At 40.4% G+C, this 23,792-nt stretch overlaps 1 protein-coding gene across 1 annotated transcript in view; it reads left to right on the top strand.

Moving 5' to 3' along the window:
* Positions 1-23,380, top strand: part of LOC126469942 (uncharacterized) — an 86,504-nt gene extending 63,124 nt beyond the window's left edge. The window contains exons 5-6 of the mRNA XM_050097347.1: positions 14,263-14,439; positions 15,654-23,380. Coding sequence (XP_049953304.1) covers positions 14,263-14,439; positions 15,654-18,173 — 2,697 coding nt within the window. The 3' untranslated portion in view covers positions 18,174-23,380. The remainder of the gene's footprint in view (positions 1-14,262; positions 14,440-15,653) is intronic.
* The last annotated feature ends 412 nt before the right edge of the window (positions 23,381-23,792 follow it).

Raw genomic sequence — 23,792 nt, 5'->3', positions numbered from 1 at the left:
TTTCTGTTAGCTTCTCTAGCATTGTCAAAATTTCTTTGTAACAATTTCGTGTCATGTTTACTGCACCCAGTTCCCATCAAGTACTGAATCATTGGAAGAATAAAACTTATATGTATTCAGTTAGTTTGTGTTATCAAACAAATGACAACAGCAGCACAGTAATGACGCTTTGGAAGGATAATAAGTTGTCTAAGTGTGTAAAACATTTTTATCATTTGTCAATGTGTGCCAAAACTATTCTTGCATTAGCCACCTCTTTGACAATAGTTTTGAAGTGATAGGAGTCTATTCTGGCTTTCTCATGCGTGGTACTGCTGGCCCATGAGCAGGATGTTGTGACTCGCCGATCATTCAAAGTGCCGCCGCGCAATTACGCACGTCCTCTACGTGCGGCGCTGTCTGCCAGCCATGCAGCAGCTGCGCCACCTAAGCGGCCAGCCGAGCAGTGGCCGCTAGACTGGGACTCAGTGCTCATTCGAATGCTAATGTGTACACATGTCTTACTTGTCAACTTATTCTGTGACTTATATGTGTTGTGTCGTTCCGAAATATATGTGTTAAACTTGAAGTTCTAACAATTGGCGACGAGGTAGTGGATTTTTCCTTTTCACCGTTGACTCACAGGGTTCCATGGCTACTGTTGAGCAACTATTGCAAAATCTCCTTGAACAGCAAACACTTCTAACAGCGGCAATTCGCGATTTCGTCGCAGCGTCAAATGCGGGGCGTTTCTCGTCGTTGGCTATACGGCGGAAGACTGGTCAGATTATGAAAAAGTCTTCGACAGCACTTCTTGGCATTTCATGCCACGGACGAACAACCATGTAAGTCTCTGTTCCTTTCCTGGATTTCACCTCAAATGTAACGGTTGTTGTCGCAATTGGCTCCTTTGAAGGATCCTGCATCTTTGTCCTTTGCTGAAATGTGCTCACTTCTGTCTGTCTATTTTCAAAAGCAAATGCATGTGGTAGCCTCTCGTGTTGACTATCGCGCTTGGGCTGCTGAACTTCACAGTCGAAAGTGTCAATTTGTAACTTCACAAAGAATCCTATGCTGATTCCATGGTACGGGGTGCTATTATCCGGTCAGCGCCCGACAAAGAAGTTCGGCAACGTGCCCTTCAGTTGGCGAATCCGACTCTAGATGAAGTTCTCTCCATTGCGCAGTCTTTTGAAATTTCTCGCACCGCTGGGGCGCAAATAGAGGCGTGGGGTGATGTCGGGGGAAATACAACCTCTGTGCATTGTTGACGACCCGTACGGCACGTCCCTGCCGGCCGACGTGGCCGCAGTGCGCTCCCACGTGAAGCCTCGGCCTAGCCATAAACAACCCGCTAAGAAACTGCAGCAAAACCCCTGGCAACTTCCTTCATGTCCGCGGTGTTTTACGAAACATTCACGCGAGGATTGTCCCCAACATTGGGCTGTGTGTCACAATTGCAAAAAGAAAGCTCATGTGTCTTCAGTTTGCAAATCCGACCGCATACATAATGTTCATGAACATGACGCTGATTCTGATTCTGTGTTGTCTGTCAATTGCACTTCTTCCCTTTCAGGGAAGTTATTCCTCACTGTCCAAATCCTTGGTCGAGATGTTCGCATGCAAGTGGATACCGGTTCTGCTGCCACTATAATTAATTCTCAGACGTATCTTCAGCTGGGTTCTCCACACCTGTCCCCTGTCACTCGGCAATTACGGATGTACAATAAACAGAAGATTTCTCTCTTGGGACAGTTTAATGCTGAGGTATCTTACAAATCCGTTGTTCGCACTGTTCCCATATTTGTGGTCGACCAGAGCAATGCAGAAAATCTTTTTGGTTTCGATGCCTTTCGCGTTTATGGGTTCTCCATAGATGACTCTGTCAATATTGTCTCTGAGCTATTCCTTATGCTCAACTGGATTCCTTGTCGACGACATTTTCGTCCCTTTTTTCTCCTGGGTTAGGCCATGCAAACGACTTTGAAGCTCATATCACGCTCAAACCCACTGCTCGGCCTAAGTTTTTTCGGGCTCAGCCCACTCCTGTGGCCCTTCGTGATCGGGTAAAACGGGAGTTGGATCGTCTCACTGCTTCAGGAGTCTTGCTTCCTGTCACTTCCAGTGAGTGGTCCTCTCCTGTCGTTGTAGTTGCGAAGCCAAATGGTGATATTCGTCTCTGTGGCGATTTCAAAGCCACTGTAAATGCTCAATGCCTCATAGACACTTACCCTATGCCCCGTCCTGAAGAACTGTTCACTAACCTTGCTGGAGGCCAGTATTTTTCTAAAATTGACCTGTCAGAAGCTTATCATCAACTTCCTCTCGACGGTGCTTCCCGGCAGTTTCTGGTCCTTAACACGCCTTTCGGTCTCTATCAATACCAACGCTTGCCATTCGGGGTTGCTAGCGCCCCTGCTCTCTTTCAGCGATTCTTGGAACAATTATTGCTCCCTGTCCCTGGGTGTATCAATTACATGGACGACATTGTTGTCACTGGCTCCACCACTGAAGAACATCTTCAAAATCTCCGCACACTTTTTCATGTCTTACAGACTGCCGGTCTTAAGTGTAATCTTCAGAAATCACAATTTTTTCAGGCATCTATCACGTACTTGGGGTTTCAACTCTCTCGGGATGGTATTCGTCCACTTCAACAAATTGTCGCTGCGATCGATGCCCTTCCTCGCCGTACATCTGTTAAGGAACTGCGGGCCTTCTTGGGGAAAATAGCATACTATCACAAGTTTTTACCGTCTGCGGCTTCGGTGGCTCAGCCGTTACATCGCCTGTTGCATAAAAACGTGCCTTTTCACTGGTCCGCGTCATGTGAAGCGGCTTACCAGAAGTTGAAGACTATGCTGAAAGAGGCCCCATGCCTGGCTACTTATCGACCTGGCCAACACCTTGTTCTTGCCACAGACGCCTCTCAATACGGGGTCGGTGCAGTCCTTGCGCACCATTTTTCTGACGGTTCGGAACAACCCTTTGTTTATGCCTCCAAAACGCTCACGGATGCCCAACAAAAGTATTCTCAAATTGAGAAAGAAGCTTTGGCCATCATTTATGCTCTTCATAAGTTCGGTGTTTTTCTCTATGGCTCAAAATTTCATCTTGTTACGGATCGCAAACCACTTGTTTCCTTGTTTCATCCATCAACGTCACTTCCCGACAAGGCTGCACATCGCCTCCATCGTTGGGCTCTTTACTTGTCCCATTTCAATTATGAGGTTCATTTCCGGCCAACGGCTGAACATGCGAATGCTGATGCTCTTGTCTCGCCTTCCCATGGATCCTGATTAGGCATTCGATAGGGACGAACTTTTGTGTTTCCACCTGGATGTTGCTGAGCAGCGGGTTGTGGATGGGTTCCCCATCACTGGGGACAGGCTGGCGGCTGCTACGGGTTCTGACCCTACCCTCTCCTGGGTTTTACGCTGTATTCAGAAGGGTTGGCCAGATCGCCCGTCCGCTAAGAGTTCTGATCTGTTGTGGAACTACTACACTTTGCGCTACCGCCTCACAGCTAGGGACGGTGTTATCCTCCTCTCCACTGACAATGTTTCTCTGCGTGTTGTGGTACCTGCGTCTTTGCGTGCTTCGGTCTTGCGCCTCCTTCACCAAGGGCACTGGGGTGTGTCTCGCACAAAATCTCTGGCGCGCTGTCATGTGTACTGGCCTGGCATCGACTCTGAAATAGCACACATGGTCGCTGCCTGCGGCCCTTGTGCGTCACAGGCTGCTGCCCCGAAGTCATCTTTTTTACCGTGGCCTTCGCCTGGGAAGCCCTGGGAGTGCATTCTTGCTGACTTTGCGGGACCCTTTTTAGGTACTTACTTATTGGCTCCTCGTAGTTGACGCCTACTCTAACTTTCCTTTCATTGTCCGTTGCACGTCGCCTACCACCGCGACAACCACCAGTGCTCTCGCCCGCATTTTTTCTTTGGAAGGCCTCCCCTCTACTCTTGTTGCTGATAATGGTCCGCAATTTGCCTCTTCCTAATTTGCGGATTTTTGTGCTCGTCACGGCATTACGCATGTCACAGCCCCGCCGTTCCATCCACAATCCAACGGTGAGGCCGAACGACTGGTCTGCACATTTAAGGCTCAGATGCGGAAACTTTTGACTTCTTCTGCTGCTGATGATGCGCTTCTCCAGTTTCTGGCGTCTTACCGTTTCGCCCCCATGGGCGACCACAACCCGGCTGAGCTCTTACATGGCTGACAGCCCCGCACGCTACTTCATCTTCTGCGGCCTCCCACCTCACGTCCGCGGGTGCCTTCACTTGGCTGGTTCACCGCCGACGACCTCGTCTGGGTACGGGGATATGGCAGGCGGCCAAACTGGAGCCCGGGCCGCATCTTAAGACACCGTGGCAGACGCCTGTATGAAATCCAGATGGACACGGGTGTTGCAGTGCGTCATTCGGACCAGCTTCGGCCTCGGGTGCCAGCAACGCCTGTTCCGAATGCCGCCACACCACCTTTGGCTCTACCTGACGCTCGGGATCTTGGCATCTCTCAATACTCACAACGCAGCCCTCTCACCGTCATCGCGATGCCAGCGCCAGAACGGACGCCACCAGGAGACGTGCCCATGCAGGAACCGGAGGACCATCCTCTGTCAAAGCAAATCTACTCGCCTCCTCCTCCAACGGACGCCGACACATCGCCCATGTCTTCTGTCATATCAACTGGAATTGCCGCAACGGGCAGATTGGTGCATGGGGCCCCAGCAGATTCGACCCCTATGTCTCCTGTCATCTCGACCCGTTATCATCGGGGACACTTCCGTCCGTACGGTAAGCCTCCCCCTCGAGACTTTACGGCGAGTCAAACAAGGCCTATGGACGTTAGCCATCTCCAGGACACCTCCATCAAGACCAGTGCAACAATTTCAAAGGGGGGAAAAGTGTTGTGACTCGCCGATCATTCAAAGTGCCGCCGCGCAATTACGCGCGTCCTCTACGTGCGGCGCTGTCTGCCAGCCATGCAGCAGCTGCGCCACCTAAGCGGCCAGCCGAGCAACGGCCGCTAGACTGGGACTCAGTGCTCATTCGAATGCTAACGTGTACACATGTCTTACTTGTCAACTTACTCTGTGACTTATATGTGTTCTTGTGTCGTTCCGAAATATATGTGTTAAACTTGAAGTTCTAACACAGGGTCTGTGTTAAGGTGCCAAAATACTTTGAGACCTTGCTATATTAATAGCAGTTACATGTTGGAATATGCATTTGTATACCATTTTCCAGTATTGTTTCCGACAAAATCAGACCCAATTGATGTGGTTACAGTTTGTTCTAGTGCTTCAATTTCAGCAATCAGATTGGAAGCACTTGAAGCTGACAAATTCGTAGTATTGGTTACAGGTCCTAGTGAGTCTTTAGTGCTAGGTACCTGTACTATTCCAGCTACTTCTTGGTTTTGAGCAGCACTAGCCTGTGAAGAACTCACACATGATGACCCTGCCATAGATTTTGGTGTCTCGCAAGAAACTTTCACAAATGTTAGTATAGTCCATTCATTTTTTTCCTCATACTTTCCCCCTTGGCTTTCTTCTTATTTCAGTTTGATGCTCCTTTCTCTCATACCCTTTTCCTGGGTTGGTCGGGGTATAACAACACGAAACCATGATTGAAATAAAAAATAATCCTACCACGAACATGTGGCATGTGCATAAAATTAAATTACATATAGTTGAATATGTTCAAATGAATGAACAACTTTCTACATAGGTAAAATACAAGTAGTATATTTGTTTAGGCAAAATCTTATAACTGTATTTTAAACCAGTTCCACTTGTCCAAGTACTTGTGTAGTCCCAATGACAGTACAGTTATCTGATGCTGCACAGACAGGATTATCCACCCCAGCTGCTCTCTGTTGCCTTGCACATCTGTGCTTTCCGTGGCCCCCTCTGCACAGCACTCATTATGCCACTGCACTTCCCCACCTCTTTTTCCTGTTTTAAATACGAAGACAGTTTCAGGAATGAATGGATCAATTGACAAGTGTGACACGTGATGGTGCTGAAGAATCTATCTCAAAGTCCTCAAATCACCTTAAGAGACAAACATGCTCTTCTTTGTAATAAGTGTCACTGTGCAATTAGGCAAGGTGTTTAGCTCTGTAATGATGGTTTAAATGCAGACTGACTGTATTTGGAGAAACTCAAATCTTCTCAAATCACAAGGGCAAATGCATGAAGAAAAATTGGAGTACAAAAGGAGGTCATGTCAAGAGTTTGCATTTGCTAAATCAATCTGCTAACTTCAGAAAAGTAAGGGAAACTTCCAGGAGTATACATGGTAGAATTGGAAGTTGACCAGTAATTGTTTACATAGATGTGTTTCTCCGAAAAAGTTCCAGAGATATCATTCTGATAAAATATATTGGATCTAATGGTAACAAATAGATCTCACCTCTTTGAGGATGTTCTCATTGAATCTGGTATCATTGACCATGAGGCGGTTGTAGCAACAATGATTACCAAAGTACAAAAGGGAAATAAAACAAGTAGAAAGATTTGTTTGTTCAAAAAATCGATACAGAGATAGTAGTGTTGTATCTCAGTGAGCAATTTTGAAACATTTAACTCTCCACTGGAGCATGTAGGAGAATTGTGGCTCAAGTTTAAAACAACAGTTGATAATGCACTGCTGAGTTGGAATCAGATGGGGCGAAGTGGCTGTGTGGTTCTAGGCGCTGCAGTCTGGAACCGCGAGACCGCTACGGTCGCAGGTTTGAATCCTGCCTCGGGCATGGATGTGTGTGATGTCCTTAGGTTAGTTAGGTTTAACTAGTTCTAAGTTCTAGGGGACTAATGACCTCAGAGGTGGAGTCCCATAGTGCTCAGAGCTATTTGAACCATTTTTGAGTTGGAATCGGGAGAATCTGCAATAAAACTTTCTTAAGATTTTGGGATTGGCTTGCAAATAGTAAGAGACTTGAAGGAATACAAAGAAAAGCTGTTAACTTTTATACTAAAGTTGACAGCCAAGTTGGACCATCCCTGCATGTGTGCCTGAAAACCTCAGCTTATGCTAAACTACATGAAGCCTACTCATGTGGTTCAAGCAGAAGAGAGCAGAAGTTCCCGTATCTGGTCCAAAGTTAATAGAAAAACTCTGAAGTTTGAAGGAAAATTTAATGCCTGACCAGGGTAGTGACTCAGGTTAAACATTTCTTTGGAAGTTGAGAAACTACTGTCTGGAGCAAGAAATTTAGTGCCAACGATGATGAAGCTGATGTTTTTGTATGCTGAATTCTTTGGTTACATTGAACAGTATTATTTTCTCCATAAGTCTAGTAAAAAAAGGCTAACTGTTATTTTGTGCACAAATTCAGCAGGTGAATTCAAGCCATTCATTATTGGCAAGTTGTAAAAACCATGTTTCATCCAAGGATTAATGAAGTTATCAGTTAATTACATTCACCATATGAGAGTCTGAATGGATACTACTATCTTCAGAGATTGGTTCCATTCCATGTTTTTCTTGTTGTGTGTCCATATTTGAAGTGAAAGGTTTGACAGAGAGAGGTGTAGTTTTATTGTACAAGGCACCCTGCCATTCTGTGGTAAATGTACTTGTTTTGGATGATGGAATGGTTTTTGTATGTGTCATCCACCTTTTGCTAAGTCACTCATGCTGCCAATAGACCAAGATGTGATTATGGCTGTGAAACACTTAGAGTTGAATTTTATGAAACAGCTTTTGCAAAAAAAAAAAAAAAAAAAAAAAAAAAAAAAGTATGTATATTCTCTGTTTCTAGAAATTCCTGTACATGCTTGTTTGCTATTCATAGTATTTATAAGGCATGAACTTAACATTAGCTCCTGTGTGGAAGAAAATTCCAACACACTCCACCAACAGTGCCTCTGAAGACTGCAGTGGTGAGGGATGTGGTACTGTTGGTCATCTGATGATGTAGTGACGAAAACATTCACAAGTGGTAGAATAGTGATGCCTATTAACTTGGATTTGTGTGTCCAAGTTGTGAGGTTATAGTGAACAAAGTGTCTTCTATAGATGAGAGCATAGATGAGGTGATTGAGGTACGCATTATCACCCACATTCGGGGCACTGAAATGTGTCAGTCTGTTATTGGAATATACAGGACAGAATTTAACTATATTAACATTTTGACTCTCCAGAAAATGAGAACCACAATTAGGAAAAAAATGTAAAACAGAAACAAAAAAGTTGTTTTAATAGCAATTTTGTAAGTAAGTTGTCTGTTTCTGGTGAATTATGTGTAAGTAATGCAGTGAGCTCTTAACTGACATATGTAGTACATTTTGAAATATAGCAATTAGCAGTTTCCAATGGGAATGTGTGTTTTGGATTATCCACATTTTTCAGTAAGGTGTACAGTCTTTGGTCTGCATTAACCCAGATAATTAGGAGATTGTTGGATAGTGGGATTACTCACCAGCCTGCTTGCTAAACAAACTCAGAATAATGTTGGGAATTCAATTGTACCTCAGACTATGTTTTCAAATCTGTGTTATATTACAACAGAATGCCACAACTATGTTCTTGAACATCATGATTATACTAATATGTTTACACAGAGAGAGACCCTTTGCTGCTCTATTCTTTTCCTTGATTGTTTCTTTGTCTAGGACTGAGGCCACCATTGTACACAGATACACTATATAAATAAACACTATCCATGAAAGGGTGCATTTTATAGTCATTCCCTGAATGTGTCCTCAAGTTTGACTTCTCGAACAGATTAAGTTTTTGATAAAGAAGTACTTACAGCCGAAAGAGCACTGGAGTGGGTGACATATTATGCCACAAAATTACTTCTCTGCTTCAACTTGAGTGCCATTCAGCATCTTCAGTTGATGTACACAGCAGAGAGGAAATGTGTATCCTACAGAACTATCTTATCTCTGCTATGGAAATGGAGTCTCATTCAGCTGGGTGAAAAGGTAGATTGTTATGCAAGAAAATTATCACAAATAGAACAGCTGGTAATGTGGTGTTTTCACTGAGCAAAACATTTTGCTGTCATTGTTCAAATTCTAGATACTTAAACAACATCCATGATATGGCTCAGTGGGTAAGTGGCAAACTAAAAAGGCAAATGTCGAGTTAGATCCCTGGTCAGTCCTAGGATTTATCAGTTTTTTTTAACCCTGAAAAGGATTTGTTAATGCGAAAAATACACAATCTTTTGTGTTTCACACTAAACTATACATCTTGCAATAAACCAGCTATAATTACTATATGCTTGATAAGATTTCTCCAAAACATATTTTTCAGTTAGCGTATGTTGCATGAAGATCTGATGTCTTGAGTTAAGTGCATATACAGCCAGTGAGAAACATTTTTATTGTGTTACCAAAGTGTTAATCTTAACCAGTGGCATTTACCATCATAATACCATGATTTGTTCAAAGTGTCAGGTGAAAACTGTCATGTGACTCTACATTAAATTATACACACATCAAAAAAAGTTTTGCATCATCCCGGTTCCCAGAACTGCTGAAGATAGACGTTGACTGTGGATATTGTATCACAGACACAGTCCCTTTGACTGTTCAGAGATGTCACTAAACCCGGCCAAAGATGTAAACAATCATACATGAGCAGCACCTATTAGATGGAGGGGTCCGACAGTCGATCAGTTCCAGTCATTCCACCAGGAAGGAGGTACACAGCTCATGTTGTCTGTAGTTCAACCATGCCTAGATGGTCAATACTGTGGTTCGATTGCATCTGCATTGTTAGTTTGTGCCAGGAAGGGCTCTCAAGAAGAGAAGTGTCCAGGCATCTTGGAGTGAACCAAAGCGATGTCGTTCAGACGTGGAGGAGGTACAGAGAGACAGGAACTGTCTATGACGTGCTTCGCTCAGGCCGCCCAAGGGCTACTACTGCAGTGGATGATTGCTACCTCCGGATTATGGCTCGGAGGAACCCTGACAGCAATGCCACCACGTTGAATAATGCTTTTCGTGCAGCCACAGGACATCGTGTTATGACTCAAACTGTGCGCAATAGGCTGCATGATGCACATTTTCACTCCCGACATCCATGGTGAGGTCCATCTTTGCAACCACAGCACCATGCAGTGCAATACAGATGGGCCCAAAAACATGCCGAATGGACCGCTCAGGATTGGCATCACGTTCTCTTCACTAATGAGTGTCGCATATGCCTGCAACCAGGCAATCGTTGGAGACGTGTTTGGAGGCAACTGGGTCAGGCTGAATGCCGTAGACACACTCTCCAGCAAGTGCAGTAAGGTGGAGGCTCCCTGCTGTTTCGGGGTGGCAGTATGTGCGGCTGACGTACGCCACTGGTGGTCCTGGAAGGCGGCATAATGGCTGTATGATATGTGAATGCCATCCTCCGACAGGTAGTGGAACCATATCGGCAGCATATTGGCGAGGCATTCGTCTTCATGGATGACAATTCGCGCCCCCATCGTGCACGTCTTGTGAATGACTTCCTTCAGGATAATGACATCACTTGACTAGAGTGGCCAGCATGTTCTCCAGATGCCTGGGATAGATTGAAAAGGGCTGTTTATGGACAACATGACCCACCAACCACTCTGAGGGATCTACACTGAATTGCCGTTCAGGAGTGGGACAATCTGGACCAATAGTGCCTTGATGAACTTGTGGATAGTATGCTATGACTAATAAAGGCGTGCATCAGTGCAAGAGGATGTGCTGCTGGGTATTAGAGGTACCAGTGTGTACAGCAATCTGGGCCACCACCTCTGAAGATCTCGCTTGTATGGTGGTACAACATGCAAATGTTTGGCTTTCATGAGCAGTAAAAAGGGCAGAAATGATGCTTATGTTGATATCTATTCCAATTTTCTGTACAGGTTCCGGAACTCTCGGAACTGACATGATGCAAAACTTTTTTCGATGCGTGTATAACTCAACAAAGTATGTAATAATATCTAAAGCACTAAGTACAAGAACTCCCACACCTCCCCATTCTCCCCCCACCAACCACGATTGCCGCCACCACCACTACCACGACACCCTTTTATCGAATGCCTTAGACTACATTAATACGTGAAGTGATCATCTTAAAATGCACACTTTCAGAAAACAGAAAGTTGAAAGAGTATTTTCAAGAAGGAGAAAAGTAATACTTCAGTTTGCTGTGAGGCACCTTTAATGTACATTTTATGTAAAATGTTGATTATACACTGATGGAAAAAATTGCAACACCAATGTAGAGTAATGACATTTCAGGAATACATTTGTCTAGATAACCTATTTTAAATGATTGACATTGCAAGATCACAGGTTAATGTAAGCATGAGATAAGCCATTGCAAATGTGAAATGCTGGTACATTAATAACCAGTGTAATCACCAGAATGTTGAAAGCAAGCATACAGACATGCACACATTGTGTTGTACAGGTGCTGGATTTGAATTTGTGGAGTTCCATGCCTGTTGCATGTGCTACTTCAGTACAGGGATAGTTAATGGTGTCCATGGACAAAGTTGAAGATATCGTTTGCTGTGTTGTATGTGTTTATGGAATATACCGTTGGCTCTTATATGTGGTCGATGTGAGACAGATCTGCTGATCGTGCAGGCACTCTGTAGAGCATACTGGGTTACAGCAGTAGAAGGTTTGGAAGCACCTCCTGGAATGCAGTTCACAAATGGCAGCACAACAGGTTGAATAACCAGATTGACATACAAATTTGCAGTCAGCGTGTGTGAGATAACCACAATAGTGCTCCTGTTGTCATACAAAATTGTACCCCAGACCATAACTCCAGGTGTAGGTCCAGTGTGTCTAGCACATAGAAAGGTTGATTGCAGGCCCTAAACTGGTCGCCTCATAACCAACACATGGCCATCACTGGCACCAAGGTAAAATCAGCTTTCGTCAGAAAACACAGTAGACCTTAACCCTACTACCCTCCAATGAGATATTGCTCGACACCACTGAAGTCTTAAATGGTGGTGGTTTGGGGTCAGTAGAATGCACACTACAGGGTGTCTGGCTCAGAGCTGTCCTTAAAGTAACCAATTTGTAACAACTCATTGTGCCACTGTGATGCCAACTACTGCTCAAATTGTTGCTGCAGATGCAGTACAATGTGCCAGAGCCATACTCCGAGCATGATGGTCTTTCCTCTCAGTAGCGCCACATGGTTGCCTGAAACCAGGTCTTCTCATGACCACTGCTGCCAGTAATCATGTACAGTGGCTATGTTCCTGCCAAGTCTTTCTACAGTATTATGGAAGTAACTTCCAGCTTCTCATAACCCTATTACATGACCTCAGTCAAACTTTGTGAGGTGTAGTAATGGAGTCTTCGTTGCCTTAAAGGCATTCGTGACTAACATCAACCCACCACATCCCATCTCAAAGGTAACTAATGTTCATGGCTGTTACAGCATGTATTTAAAGCAAACCTGATTTGTATCCTCATAGTGGTGCTACTAGTGCCATTCTTATGTGAATGGCACAAAATTTAAATAGACATCATCTTTGAGATGTAGAAACATGCCTGCCAACTTTTGTTTATGTTGCACAACTCCTTTTTTGTGTTGTGATTTTTTCCGTCAGTGTAATTAAAATTGCATACCATTCTCAATAAAAGTAACAAGTTCATCAGCTCTTGTACCGTATTTTGTAAAATATGGTTATTGGAGGTAACTCATCAAACAATGCCCAACACATATGCCCAGTGTCATTAAATGTTTTAAAATTATTTGTCAAATGTCTCATTCTGTGGTGTCCTGTTTCACTCTTCCTTTACATACATTTATTACTTGAAGGATAAAAGGAAGTCCTTGTAGACACTACTTATTTCAAAATCTAATCCACACCTGGCTGTCATGAACTTTTTAAAATAAATTGTTATCAATAAAATCACATGTATTCAATCTTGCTACTACACAAAAATATAATATTTTCCAAATGTAATGCCAAAAATATTTGGAAGTTGTAACATTCGGTTTGTCTCATTGACAATCGATAAGAAGTGCTGGACATATGTTATTGAACGTTTGTGTTCACGCGACAAAGTTTTTGAGTCCTTTGCTTGCCTTTGAAAAGACTGTATGAGAATGCCATCAGAATTAGACCACCACTGGCACTTGCCATAGAACTTTGGTCACACTGCTTTATCATATTTGATAGTAAAGTGTTAAAAATCTTTTTTGTGGTATCCTGTTTTGGGTATCCTTTGGATTTTACATTAAATAATCACTTTTTTATTAAAAAAAAGTATTGCTACCTCTACTTAAAGTGTGAGTAGCAATTACTCAGAAAGCAGTGTTATTCTCCTGTATTCGGCTGGTAGTTGCCACACTGTAAAGCGTACAAAGATTATATTGGCCCATTTGGTCAAATGTTTGAAAATGACTAACTTTGAGGAATGTTGCAGGGTTATTGTGATTTGCTGCTGGTTTTACTTATTTAGTGTATGTTGTCCTGTATCTGAATTGTTTTTATTGTGAAGACTTCTGGATTTTTGGTTGTCTGACACTTCATATGGAAATAAAGGTTTGTTTCTATCCAGACTGTTGGTGGCTTTTAATACCTCCCATCACGAGGGACTGTGTTCTGTTTGTATGTGTAAGTCTTATTTGTATGTTGCTGTGGCTTATTTGTTGGTGATGTTTTTGTGCACAGTAATACACTTGAACGGTCTTGTACTGAATGTGCTTTTTGACACAGCTGATCATTATTTTATATGTAGGGTTATATTCTTTTAAATGTGTTTCTGCCATGGGAGTAAATACTGTGCCGCATGTTGTGTTGCACAGGCAGAGTGCATTATTGTAAATGTATTTATTGAAGAATTTGCGTCTGTTAACAATGTTTCTTGGGTATGAATCTGGAGTGGTCATGGGTTAAGGGAAGACTGTTGTGATAAAGGTCAACTTGAGTCCATTTGATCTAATCACAGTGAACATAATATCATTTTTCAGTAGTCAAATAAATGACATTTTCATTGAATCTTAAGTTGTGCTATTATGTGCAAATGCCAATGACAAATAACTGTTGTCGATTTACAAAGTCTACATATTTTATCAATAAGGGGTGCAAATTTAGATAACAGTACAAGCTGGAATATATCTGTTGGTGAAATATTGCATTCGATTGCTGGTTCGAATTGTTCAGTAACTCATATTGTGTCCATGATGTAAAGGTTATCAGATTACAGTACTTAAAATGTTTTTGTAACTGGTTGATAGTACTTGTCAGTAACATATTTATATTAATTTGAGTAATAAAATGTAGTTCTTACTTTCACAAACTATGTATTTCCAGCCAGTGAAGCGTTACCTGAGGTGCCCAGCTGCAGTAACGGTGCGTCATTTACAGAAGCTGATAAGAGCAAAATTTGGGCTAAGGGAAGAACATATCGTTGAAATTTTGTACCTAAATGAACCCCTTGATGAAGATTTTACACTGATGGATGTTGCTTATATCCATAACTGGTGCAGAGTAAGTAGAGTGTTTTTTAACATTTTTGAAAGCTTTTTTATGTATTAATTGTAGAGCATTAAATTTGCTAGTAGTTTTCCCGGTGGCTTTTGGCAAGTGATCTATGTTTCTTTCAAGTCTGAGAGTTCTGAGATGCTCCACTATATGTTTGGTACCACCTTTCTTTTTATGTGTCCAGCTGTTGCGGTATGACCCAAGATTTCATAAATTCCAAATTGTTTCTCGGCACATGTATGACAAGATGCAAAGTGTAGTATTTTTGTCATGTTTTAAATAAAAGACAAAATGCATTGTACATACTTTGAAGTGTGCCATTAGTGTACAACCTTCAGTTCACAAACTTAAAGAAATATTAATAGTATTTTTCATTTTTGGGGGAAGGGGTGCACTTCATGGTAGTGCTTGGTTTTGAGTGTGCTTAACACTGTGAGATGATGATGTTATAGGAAGCAGATTTTTATATCACAGAACTGGCCCACTACTGTCTTTCAGGGACACTTGTTTTCTCTCTCTCTCTCTCTCTCTCTCTCTCTCTCACTCACTCTCACTCTCTCATCCCCCCCCTCTCTTTCAGTAGTATATTGATATGAGTATGAAAAGATATTTGCTATTTACCATATAGTGGAGATGCTGAGTCGCAGATAGGCACAACAAAAAGACTGTCAGAAAATAAGCTTTTGGCCAACAAGGCCTTAATAGGAAATGGACCACACACACACACACACACACACACACACAAAACTCTCATGCACATGACCACTGTGTCTGGCTGGGCTCAGCAGGCAGAGACTGTGGTTGTGTGTGTGAGAGTTGCATTTACTTGTGTGTGTGTGTGTGTGTGTGTGTGTGTGTGTTTCTTTTTTTTTTTTTTCAATGAAGGCCTTGTTGGCTGAAGGCTTACTTTCTGACAGTCTTTTTGTCGTGCCTATCTGCAACTCAGAACCTCTGCTATATGGTGAGTAGCAACTATCCTTTTCATAATATTGTCACATTCCGTCCTGGATTTTCCATTATTTAGTATACTGATATTTGTCAAAAGGCTTCTCATAATCCATATCCTTATTTATAGGCTTCAACTTCTTTTGTGTTGGTTGGTATTGTGCTCTTCTAGTTGTTCTGTTGGGGAAAAATGTGACACTGTATGATGATTGTTAATTTGATATTGTAGAATAGAATAATTTTATACAGATTCTAGCAAGTCTTTATTGTTTCAGAAGGGCCTGATGAATTTGAGATATCGAATTTTTGAAAGCTGTGCTAAGAGGTTGAAAATAGATTATGGTCTGCAAGTAGAAAAAGAAGATAGCAAAGAACTAGATTTAGTTTGTGATGATGAACAAAATGGTACCAAAGATAATTTGCAAAACAAAGATGCGGAATGTGAGTTTTCTTCTTTCAGCCAACCACCTAATAATTTGGTGGAATGTGAGGACACTTCAAATGGTGATGTGCTGCAGAAAAGTGATGTATCCAGTTGGAAGGAAGTGCAGATACAAATAAGTGAAAGTGGTGTAATGAGTATCACAGATATCACTTCAGGCAACCAGGAGTTGTCATTAGAAAACATTGTGTCTACATTGAAAACAAGTGATGATGTTTTGGTGAATTCAGTTGAGGTTTTCTTCTCGGAAAGCTATGGACCAGTGGTTAATGGTTCAGGAGATACTAATAACCAGAGTGATAAAAATTTGTTGTGTAAAAGAGTTCCAGACAATTCAGGTTCTTCAGAAATAGGATCCCTGGTTGACACAACATTTGCAACTTCCAATTTACTCCTCCCTGGCTTAGCAGAACCTCAGTATCTTCAGAAAACCCTTGATTTAAAGGAAGATGTCAGTGATAGAAAAGAGGTTACTAAGTTCTGTGATTCGCCAGTTATAACAGATAACAAAAAATCAGATGCTGGTGTAGGTCTTGTGTCACTTCCTGAATCACATTCCTCTCTGGACTACAACTATAGCATTGACAACTCAGTTTATCAGGCTGTGCCACATTCAGAAAGTTTTCACACGCACTGCTTATTACAAAAAGATACATACTCTAAGCAGGAAAAGTCTATTAAGGATCAAATTCTGAAGGGACATGAGAAGCAAAATTTTGCTACCCCCACAGTGATGTGCAGCTCAAGAAGAAGTACATATGCAAATTCTCCTGTTGGATATAAGACACTGAAAACTCCACCAAAAAGTTGGAATCCTAGTCTTTCACGTCTTAGTTATCTTTCCTCCAAGACGAATTCTTTGTTTCAAGAAAGAAGTGACCCCATTAAAAAAACAGATTCCATGAATGCTACATCACCAGATGTCTTACAGTCTTCTCAGTGCTCAGATAAGTTATTGAAAGAAGTTGGTGGCAGTAACAATACAACTGTAGCAAAACCACCACGCTTTTTTAAAATGCGCAATATGCCTCGATTTTTGGGAAATCCAGCTTCTGGTGTTAAACGTATGTTTCAGGTTGTGTCACCTGGTGGCCAGAAAAATGATGGTATGAGAACCCCCTACTTGAGTCAGCTTCCAACTAAACAAAATAACATACAGCTTGTCAAATTGAACAGCAAACCGCCAAGTCAGCCATTTACAGGTAAAAATGGTTCTCCTCCTTTCACTCTTTCACCATCTACAAGGACTCATGTAGATTCGAACAAATTTGTAATGCCTGGCTTTTCTACTTATCAGAAGAATTTGCTACAGTATTCTGAATTTCAAAATGTTTCTCCAAGAAGTGGAATAGGTTCCAAAAATATATCTCCAAGTGGAACTACCGATAAACAAATTAGTTCTGTGAGTGTACCATGTGCATCTGAATCAGTGCCAACAAGTATGTCTCTATCAAAGACTCAGAACTCTCATATTTCACCCAATGCAGTACAGCTGCTCTATGGAAATTTACCTCCAGTTTCAGCCCCAGTTGCTACTGTATCATCTCTCATTCAGCTTAATGATGATTTTCATATGCAGTCTCCTCCTTTAAAACATTACAGTCCTCTTTCGTCACCTGTTGATACCTTTGTTAATCCACGACATCAGCAGAGGCAAGGTGTTTCAACTTCCATTGAAAAGGAACAACAAAATCCAGCACTACATGGTCAGACTCTTGCTGGAACAGTTGCGCTAGAGGGTCCCCCAGAGACAGAGCAACAACAGAATATAAACAAAGATCTTTCAATTGCTCACAATAACAGTAATGACAGTAATAGTTGTAGAACTGTGCCAGCTTCCGATCAGCATAAACTTTCAGTGAGCAGGATAATTGGAACAGTGCAGCCAAAATTTTCACCCCAATCTTCTTCCTCAGAAGATGATAAGCAGGCAGCTAAAGTCAACACAGATAGCACAAGAACAGCCCAAAATTGTGCTGTCTGTGTTATTGAGGAAACATACGTTCCACAGGTTTCCAATTCTACCACTGTTACTGCAGGGAGTGCAGATACAATTAACTATCCTGGATTAACAGGAAAGTTGCCAGTGTCAGAAAGTAGTTGTACTGATTCTAATTCAGAGACTAATTTGAAAGGAAGGTGTGATTCAGACCACATTACTCTTGATTTACAGTGTGAACAACCTCAAAATTCAGACACTTCTTGCAGTGGCCTTAGTTCAGGACTTTGTGATGGTGGTTTAAAAGGTACTGAGAAACCTGTGGAAGTATTGACTACAAATAATAATACAGAATTTTTTAATAAAGAAACTTATGTACATTGTGGTGAAAAGGAAATTATTCCAAGTGTATAATGTGTTTGTCATTTTTAACAGTTTCTTATGAACTGTGTTTTTACACATTGTTGTGCAATAGAATGGTTTGTTTGTTTTTGTTACCATTTTAAAATTTTGCTGCGGGATATTCACAAGTCCAAGTAATATAATTGTGAACACAGATTGACCTTATTGCAGAGTGTGTATTGTACAAATTATGTTTTTAACGGGAAATTTGTTGTTGAGATTGGAAATGAAATTTTAAGAAATTATCATATTTAAATTGTTGAGAGAGAAAAGAAACAAGCTAATGTCTAAAATGATAAGAGATTTATAGCTCTTATTGTCTATTGTTAATTAATGAATACATAAGTTTGTTGTTTATTTGAAAATACTTTACTGATGCTAAAGTAAAGATGGTAATTTTTTAATATTGTATATCTCATTACATTGTGTTCTGCTTCTAATGAGTGAAGTTTATATATTAACTTTAGCAGAATATTTTGTTTTATGCAGTCATTCTTATTTTGAGTGCCTTGGAAACTGGAATAGAACATTCATGTATTACTCAACAAAGCAAAGTGTGGGCCTGGTCTTTACTTCTACTATAGTGATGTATAAGTAAGAAGGCAGGTGCATGATGCATTGTACTCAGTCAGAGACGGAGAACTCTTTGCAGCATCACCAGTGTGTTGTCAGGCCTGGTGGTCTAGTGGTAAAATGAATATCTGGAAACTGAAAGGTAACAGTTTCAAATCCCAGCCAGAGTACAGAATGTTTCAGTCTCCCTTGAACGTAGCCTTCACCTCTCAGTGATACTAAGATTTGCCACAAACAACATGTTTCAGATTCCCAAATAAACTGTAGGTCCCCTTTTCCTGGTAGGCTTACTGAGGTAGATTAGACACATGCAGGTTGCTGAATGTTGTCCAACTGAAATACTTGCACCAGCCATTGATCCGAACAGATTTTTTTTTTTTTATTATTATTATTATGATTATTATTATTGTTACTACTAGTAGTAGTAGTAGTAGTAGTAGTAGTGGTGGTGGTGCCACCACCACCACCAGCCGTGGTGGCCGAGCGGTTCTAGGCACTTCAGTCTGGAACCGGGCGACTGCAATGGTCACAGGTTCGAATCCTGCCTCGGGCATGGATGTGTGTGATGTCCTTAGGTTAGTTAGGTTTAAGTAGTTCTGAGTTATAGGGGACTGATGACCTCGGGTGTTAAATCCCATAGTGCTCAGAGCCATTTGAACTGCCATTACAAACACCACCAATGTCTTGGCTTTGTCAAATACCACATGCTGTAGCCATTGTGTAGCCTGGTAACTGATAGTGATAGAGTAAACATCACACCAGGACAATGTGTCTTACTTGTGACTGTCTGTAGGTCAGTATATATGTTTGGAAAACTATCTCTGCTGCTTCGTAACATTTTTGCTTTGTGCCATCCATAATGAGTACTACAGAGAATTAGTACCTTCACCACATTTAAACGAATAAGGAAATCAATGCTATACGTTGTACAGGCACCTCGAAGCACATGCTGCAGACAAACGTAGCAGATTGACACTCATAGCTGGAGTGTTGCGTGATGTATTGCTTTTGCCTTTAGACACTGTGCATTGCCTCACCACCTGAGTTCTTATATGTACATCACTAAAAGTTTGATCATGTGCCAGGATATAGTCACGTTAAAGTGTAAAGTGGTGCTTGCTACTAAGTTTTAGTTTAAGCATGCAAAGCAATAACATAAAAAATTCCATGGACTGCCATGGCAGATTGTTGTTAATGTTAATTGAAGACAGGAAGAAGAGTTCCATTGAAAATGAGACATAATATGTTTCAAAATTACTGAAATATTATAAGATAGTTGCATGTAAAGTAATAACTGAGTATTTCATGCAGAGGTGAGTGTTATTAGAGTGTCTTCTCCAAATAGGAAGGAAAGAAGATGAAAATGTTTAATCTAAGTGTCCTATAGGTGACATGCACAAAGGTGCTACAAGAGCCTGTTTCTCTTATACTAGGCTGTTCCAGCTGGCACAGGTTGGCGGAGTTGGGTAATCAGCTGATGCTCGGGTAACCTTACAGCCAGGCCATAAAGAGTATGTGTTTGTACTGCACTGGCTGAGCACATGTGTGTGCAGGGTTGGCCAAGCATATCGTGCGTGTGCAGAACACATGTAAGAGGGTCATCTGACAGGTAGTCTAAGCTGTATGTATCTGCCCATGAGCCCAATGAGGGGTGCCCTTATTCCATGTGAATGTGTAGGAACAGCATATCTTGTACTATTAAGCATAGATTTCGTTGCACAGTCTTAGAGGAAAGAACCGATCAGATACATTATTATGCCAGTGTGATACTATTACAAAAGGTGCCAGAATAGGTGGTTAGCCAAGTGCCAACAGTTCAACACAATTATCAAACTGAGCTTTTATGATGAAACTAAGAGTCCATAAGGCAAATAATTTCTGTTGAAATGTGGATTCACAAATTTCACAGTAATCAGTGCTGGTGAACTGGCAGCATCTGATACTGTTGTCAAACAGATTGCTACAAAAGTGTTAGATGATTACTGAAGGACACGTGCTTTGACTAATAATGAAACCTTAAAATGCTTTAACATCAGATAATGTGTACCAGTGAAGAACCTTCATTATTATTTATGGCTGTTTCAACAAAAGACTACTTCATGATCACAGATGACAAAACTCTTGAGATTGCAATAAAAAATAACATACATGGTTATTTCTATAGAAGGTATGGACAGCATAGAACATCTCTTTGTTTTCTTCTTGTAACTTGACAGTCATTTTAGTGATCATGTATTCGATTAGTGGTAGAGCACCCTCCACTTAACAATACCGCATCTTATCTGTTGTTTCCCCCTCTTCCAAACTCTCTACACCCCACACATCCCCTCCCCCGTGTCTGTAAAAGTGAGGGTTTTAGCATTCTGGCCGGGACCACAGCTAGCCTTGTTGGGTAATAACCAGATCAGTTTTTGATGCACCACTTGATCACTTAAAAAGGTAATTTTTTACTATAGAAAATGACTGTTAATGTTGTGGAGTTAAATGCGTAAAGATTTTAACAAACTTTAGCAAATCATGTAATGTCAGTATTTTTGATATTTCTGGCAGGGATGAAGGAATGTGGGATTAATGTGTAAAATGCTGTTGGGAGTGGTGGAGGTTGGGAATAGATGATTAAATAAATGTAATTACATTAAATCATTTTTTGCAGGTATTACATACAAATTTTGTGGGTAGATGTCACAGCAGCTAAGACTTTCAGGTACCTGAGAAGTAAGAAATTTTAATTTGGTAAAGAGGTGGTACCAGTAGTAGCTTTGATAGTAAAGACACCCTATTATGAGCAGATCTTAAGACTGAAATGCTGACTGGTTCTATTAAATATTTTGAAACAAATCACTAATAAAATGTCATTTACTTTGTGGCAGCTAATGGAGCAGCATACCTCTGAGAGACCACCTTCTTTTTAGATATGAACTAGGAAACACATGGGGAAACTAGAAGACTCTCATTTGGCTTTAATTGCTGGGTATTTTAGCTATGAAATTCTGTATCAAATTCGACTGAAAGTAGCAACAGTGTGCTCAGATTCTTGATATAACGTATTTTGATGCAAAGAAGATGTTGTGAATAACATTAAAAATCTGGACAAAATCTGTAATCTTGGTTGAAATGGAGGTAAGGTGAGAAGTCATAGATAAATAAGAAAGCTATTAAAAGTCTGTAATTTTATGGCCAGCAGAAAAGTGTCATGCACATTTGCCAGTTATGCTGGTCAGTGCAAATCCTTTCCATACATGTATCAAAAAATTGAACTCTTTTTATCTGGTGTAAAATGTTACTAGATGAAGTAAATGTTGTTGTTGTTGTATGTGTTTCGTATGAAGTTGTGTGATACTTGTACAAAACATTTTTGGGTAGTAAAGAATTTCTATCTTATAGGAAACTATGAAAGTTTTTTTGCCAAGAATGGTTGTTTCAGTGTCGAAAAGTGTGTGAAGTATCATAATTGTTGAACATAATTTATATAGCAATTTTTTTGTGTAATACCTCATATGGAAATTATATTGTGATATAACAATTTATTCCCAAACCTCTGATGGGATATTTAATGCATGTTTGTTGTAAACATTTTGTTGAACTCCTTGAAATTTGTATTATAATGTTAAGTAGTGTAATTTACCCTACTTGAAATGTTGAGAATCTCTGAACATTTTTTTTTGCACATTTTGTCTGTATATATCACCCCATATTGTAATGTGGAGAATTTTCTTTCTCAGCTCTGTTAAATAAGATAAACAGAAGCCATATTCACAGAAGTGCCTGTTCCACTAATTTTGCACATAATATTTAGGCATTGTGTGGTACAATCACAAACAGCTAATTTACAAAGTGCCTGTATATTGAGGAAACTTATGATATAACATTGGTTTACTTCTTCAGCTCATATAGCCATACCACAAAAATAGTGAAAATCACGTGCTATTCACATTCCATTTAACTGAATAAATATAATTAATGCATTTGACATCACAGTTGTTTTGCTGAAGCTGAATGCTAACTTTTTTCCTGTAATAAGTTTCTTACAGTGTGTGCCACAAGAATCCTTACACTTCTATTTGTTTTTTGTAAATAAAATGAAAATAAAATTGTGATAGCAAAAGATTATATATATATATATATATATATATAAAATAAATGTTGTATATATGGATAGTTTGTATTCACACCCAGAAAATTATAAAGCAATTGTGGTGCTTTGTGATGTACTTTTTAAAAGAAATTTAAAGACTTGTTTTATGTGTCTGGTGTAGATAAAGCTGTTATTTGGAATATCACCATCTTTCCACTGTTAATGTGTGTTGTGTAGGTAATGTACTCGATTTTGAAGGGACCAGAGGTACAAAATTTGTAACTTCAGAGTTTATTTTGGATTGCTTGTGATTCGATCAAAATGTTCTGTCATTAGAACAATTTCCTTTAATTCATATACTGTGATTCACTGAATTTGTATGGAAGTATGCTTACTGTGTACTTGAAGATCTATAGTCTCTCATTCATATTTTAATGGAAAAGAAGGAAAACTTGTGAAATTTTCATTAATAGTATTCTAGTTGAGTATATATACATACACAATACAAGGTGATTGATGCAGTTTGTATGAGATGTGATCCACAGAATAAAAACACATTGAAAAATGAAAATATTTTATTTCTTGTGTTGTAATACATAAGAACAACAAATTTAAAAATATTTATTTTTTTCTATGTTATTCATATAACATTTGACAGCGAGAAGTAAAGAAGTGACATTGAGCTTCTCGAAGACGCTAATTTTGCTGAAACACTTTTTCTGAAAGTGTCACTAACGGGTAAGAACAACGTGCTGACATAGTCCTAATAATACTATGGTGGCTAACATAGATGGTTAAGGCATACGAAAAAACTGCTCACTATCTTCTCAAGAAAAGGAAAGCTCAAAAGTAATTTTCAAGAATGTGTAAACATTTTAATAATTGAGGTACTTGGGGGTAGATAATGGTAAGCCGTAGTAAGTATATTTTACAATATAGACATTTGAAAGTTCACAAAATTCCATAATACATACTTTAAGGTA

Source organism: Schistocerca serialis, chromosome 3 (assembly GCF_023864345.2).
Source record: "Schistocerca serialis cubense isolate TAMUIC-IGC-003099 chromosome 3, iqSchSeri2.2, whole genome shotgun sequence".
Classification (NCBI taxonomy): Eukaryota; Metazoa; Arthropoda; class Insecta; order Orthoptera; family Acrididae; genus Schistocerca; species Schistocerca serialis.
This window is presented reverse-complemented; position numbering and strand designations above follow the sequence as displayed.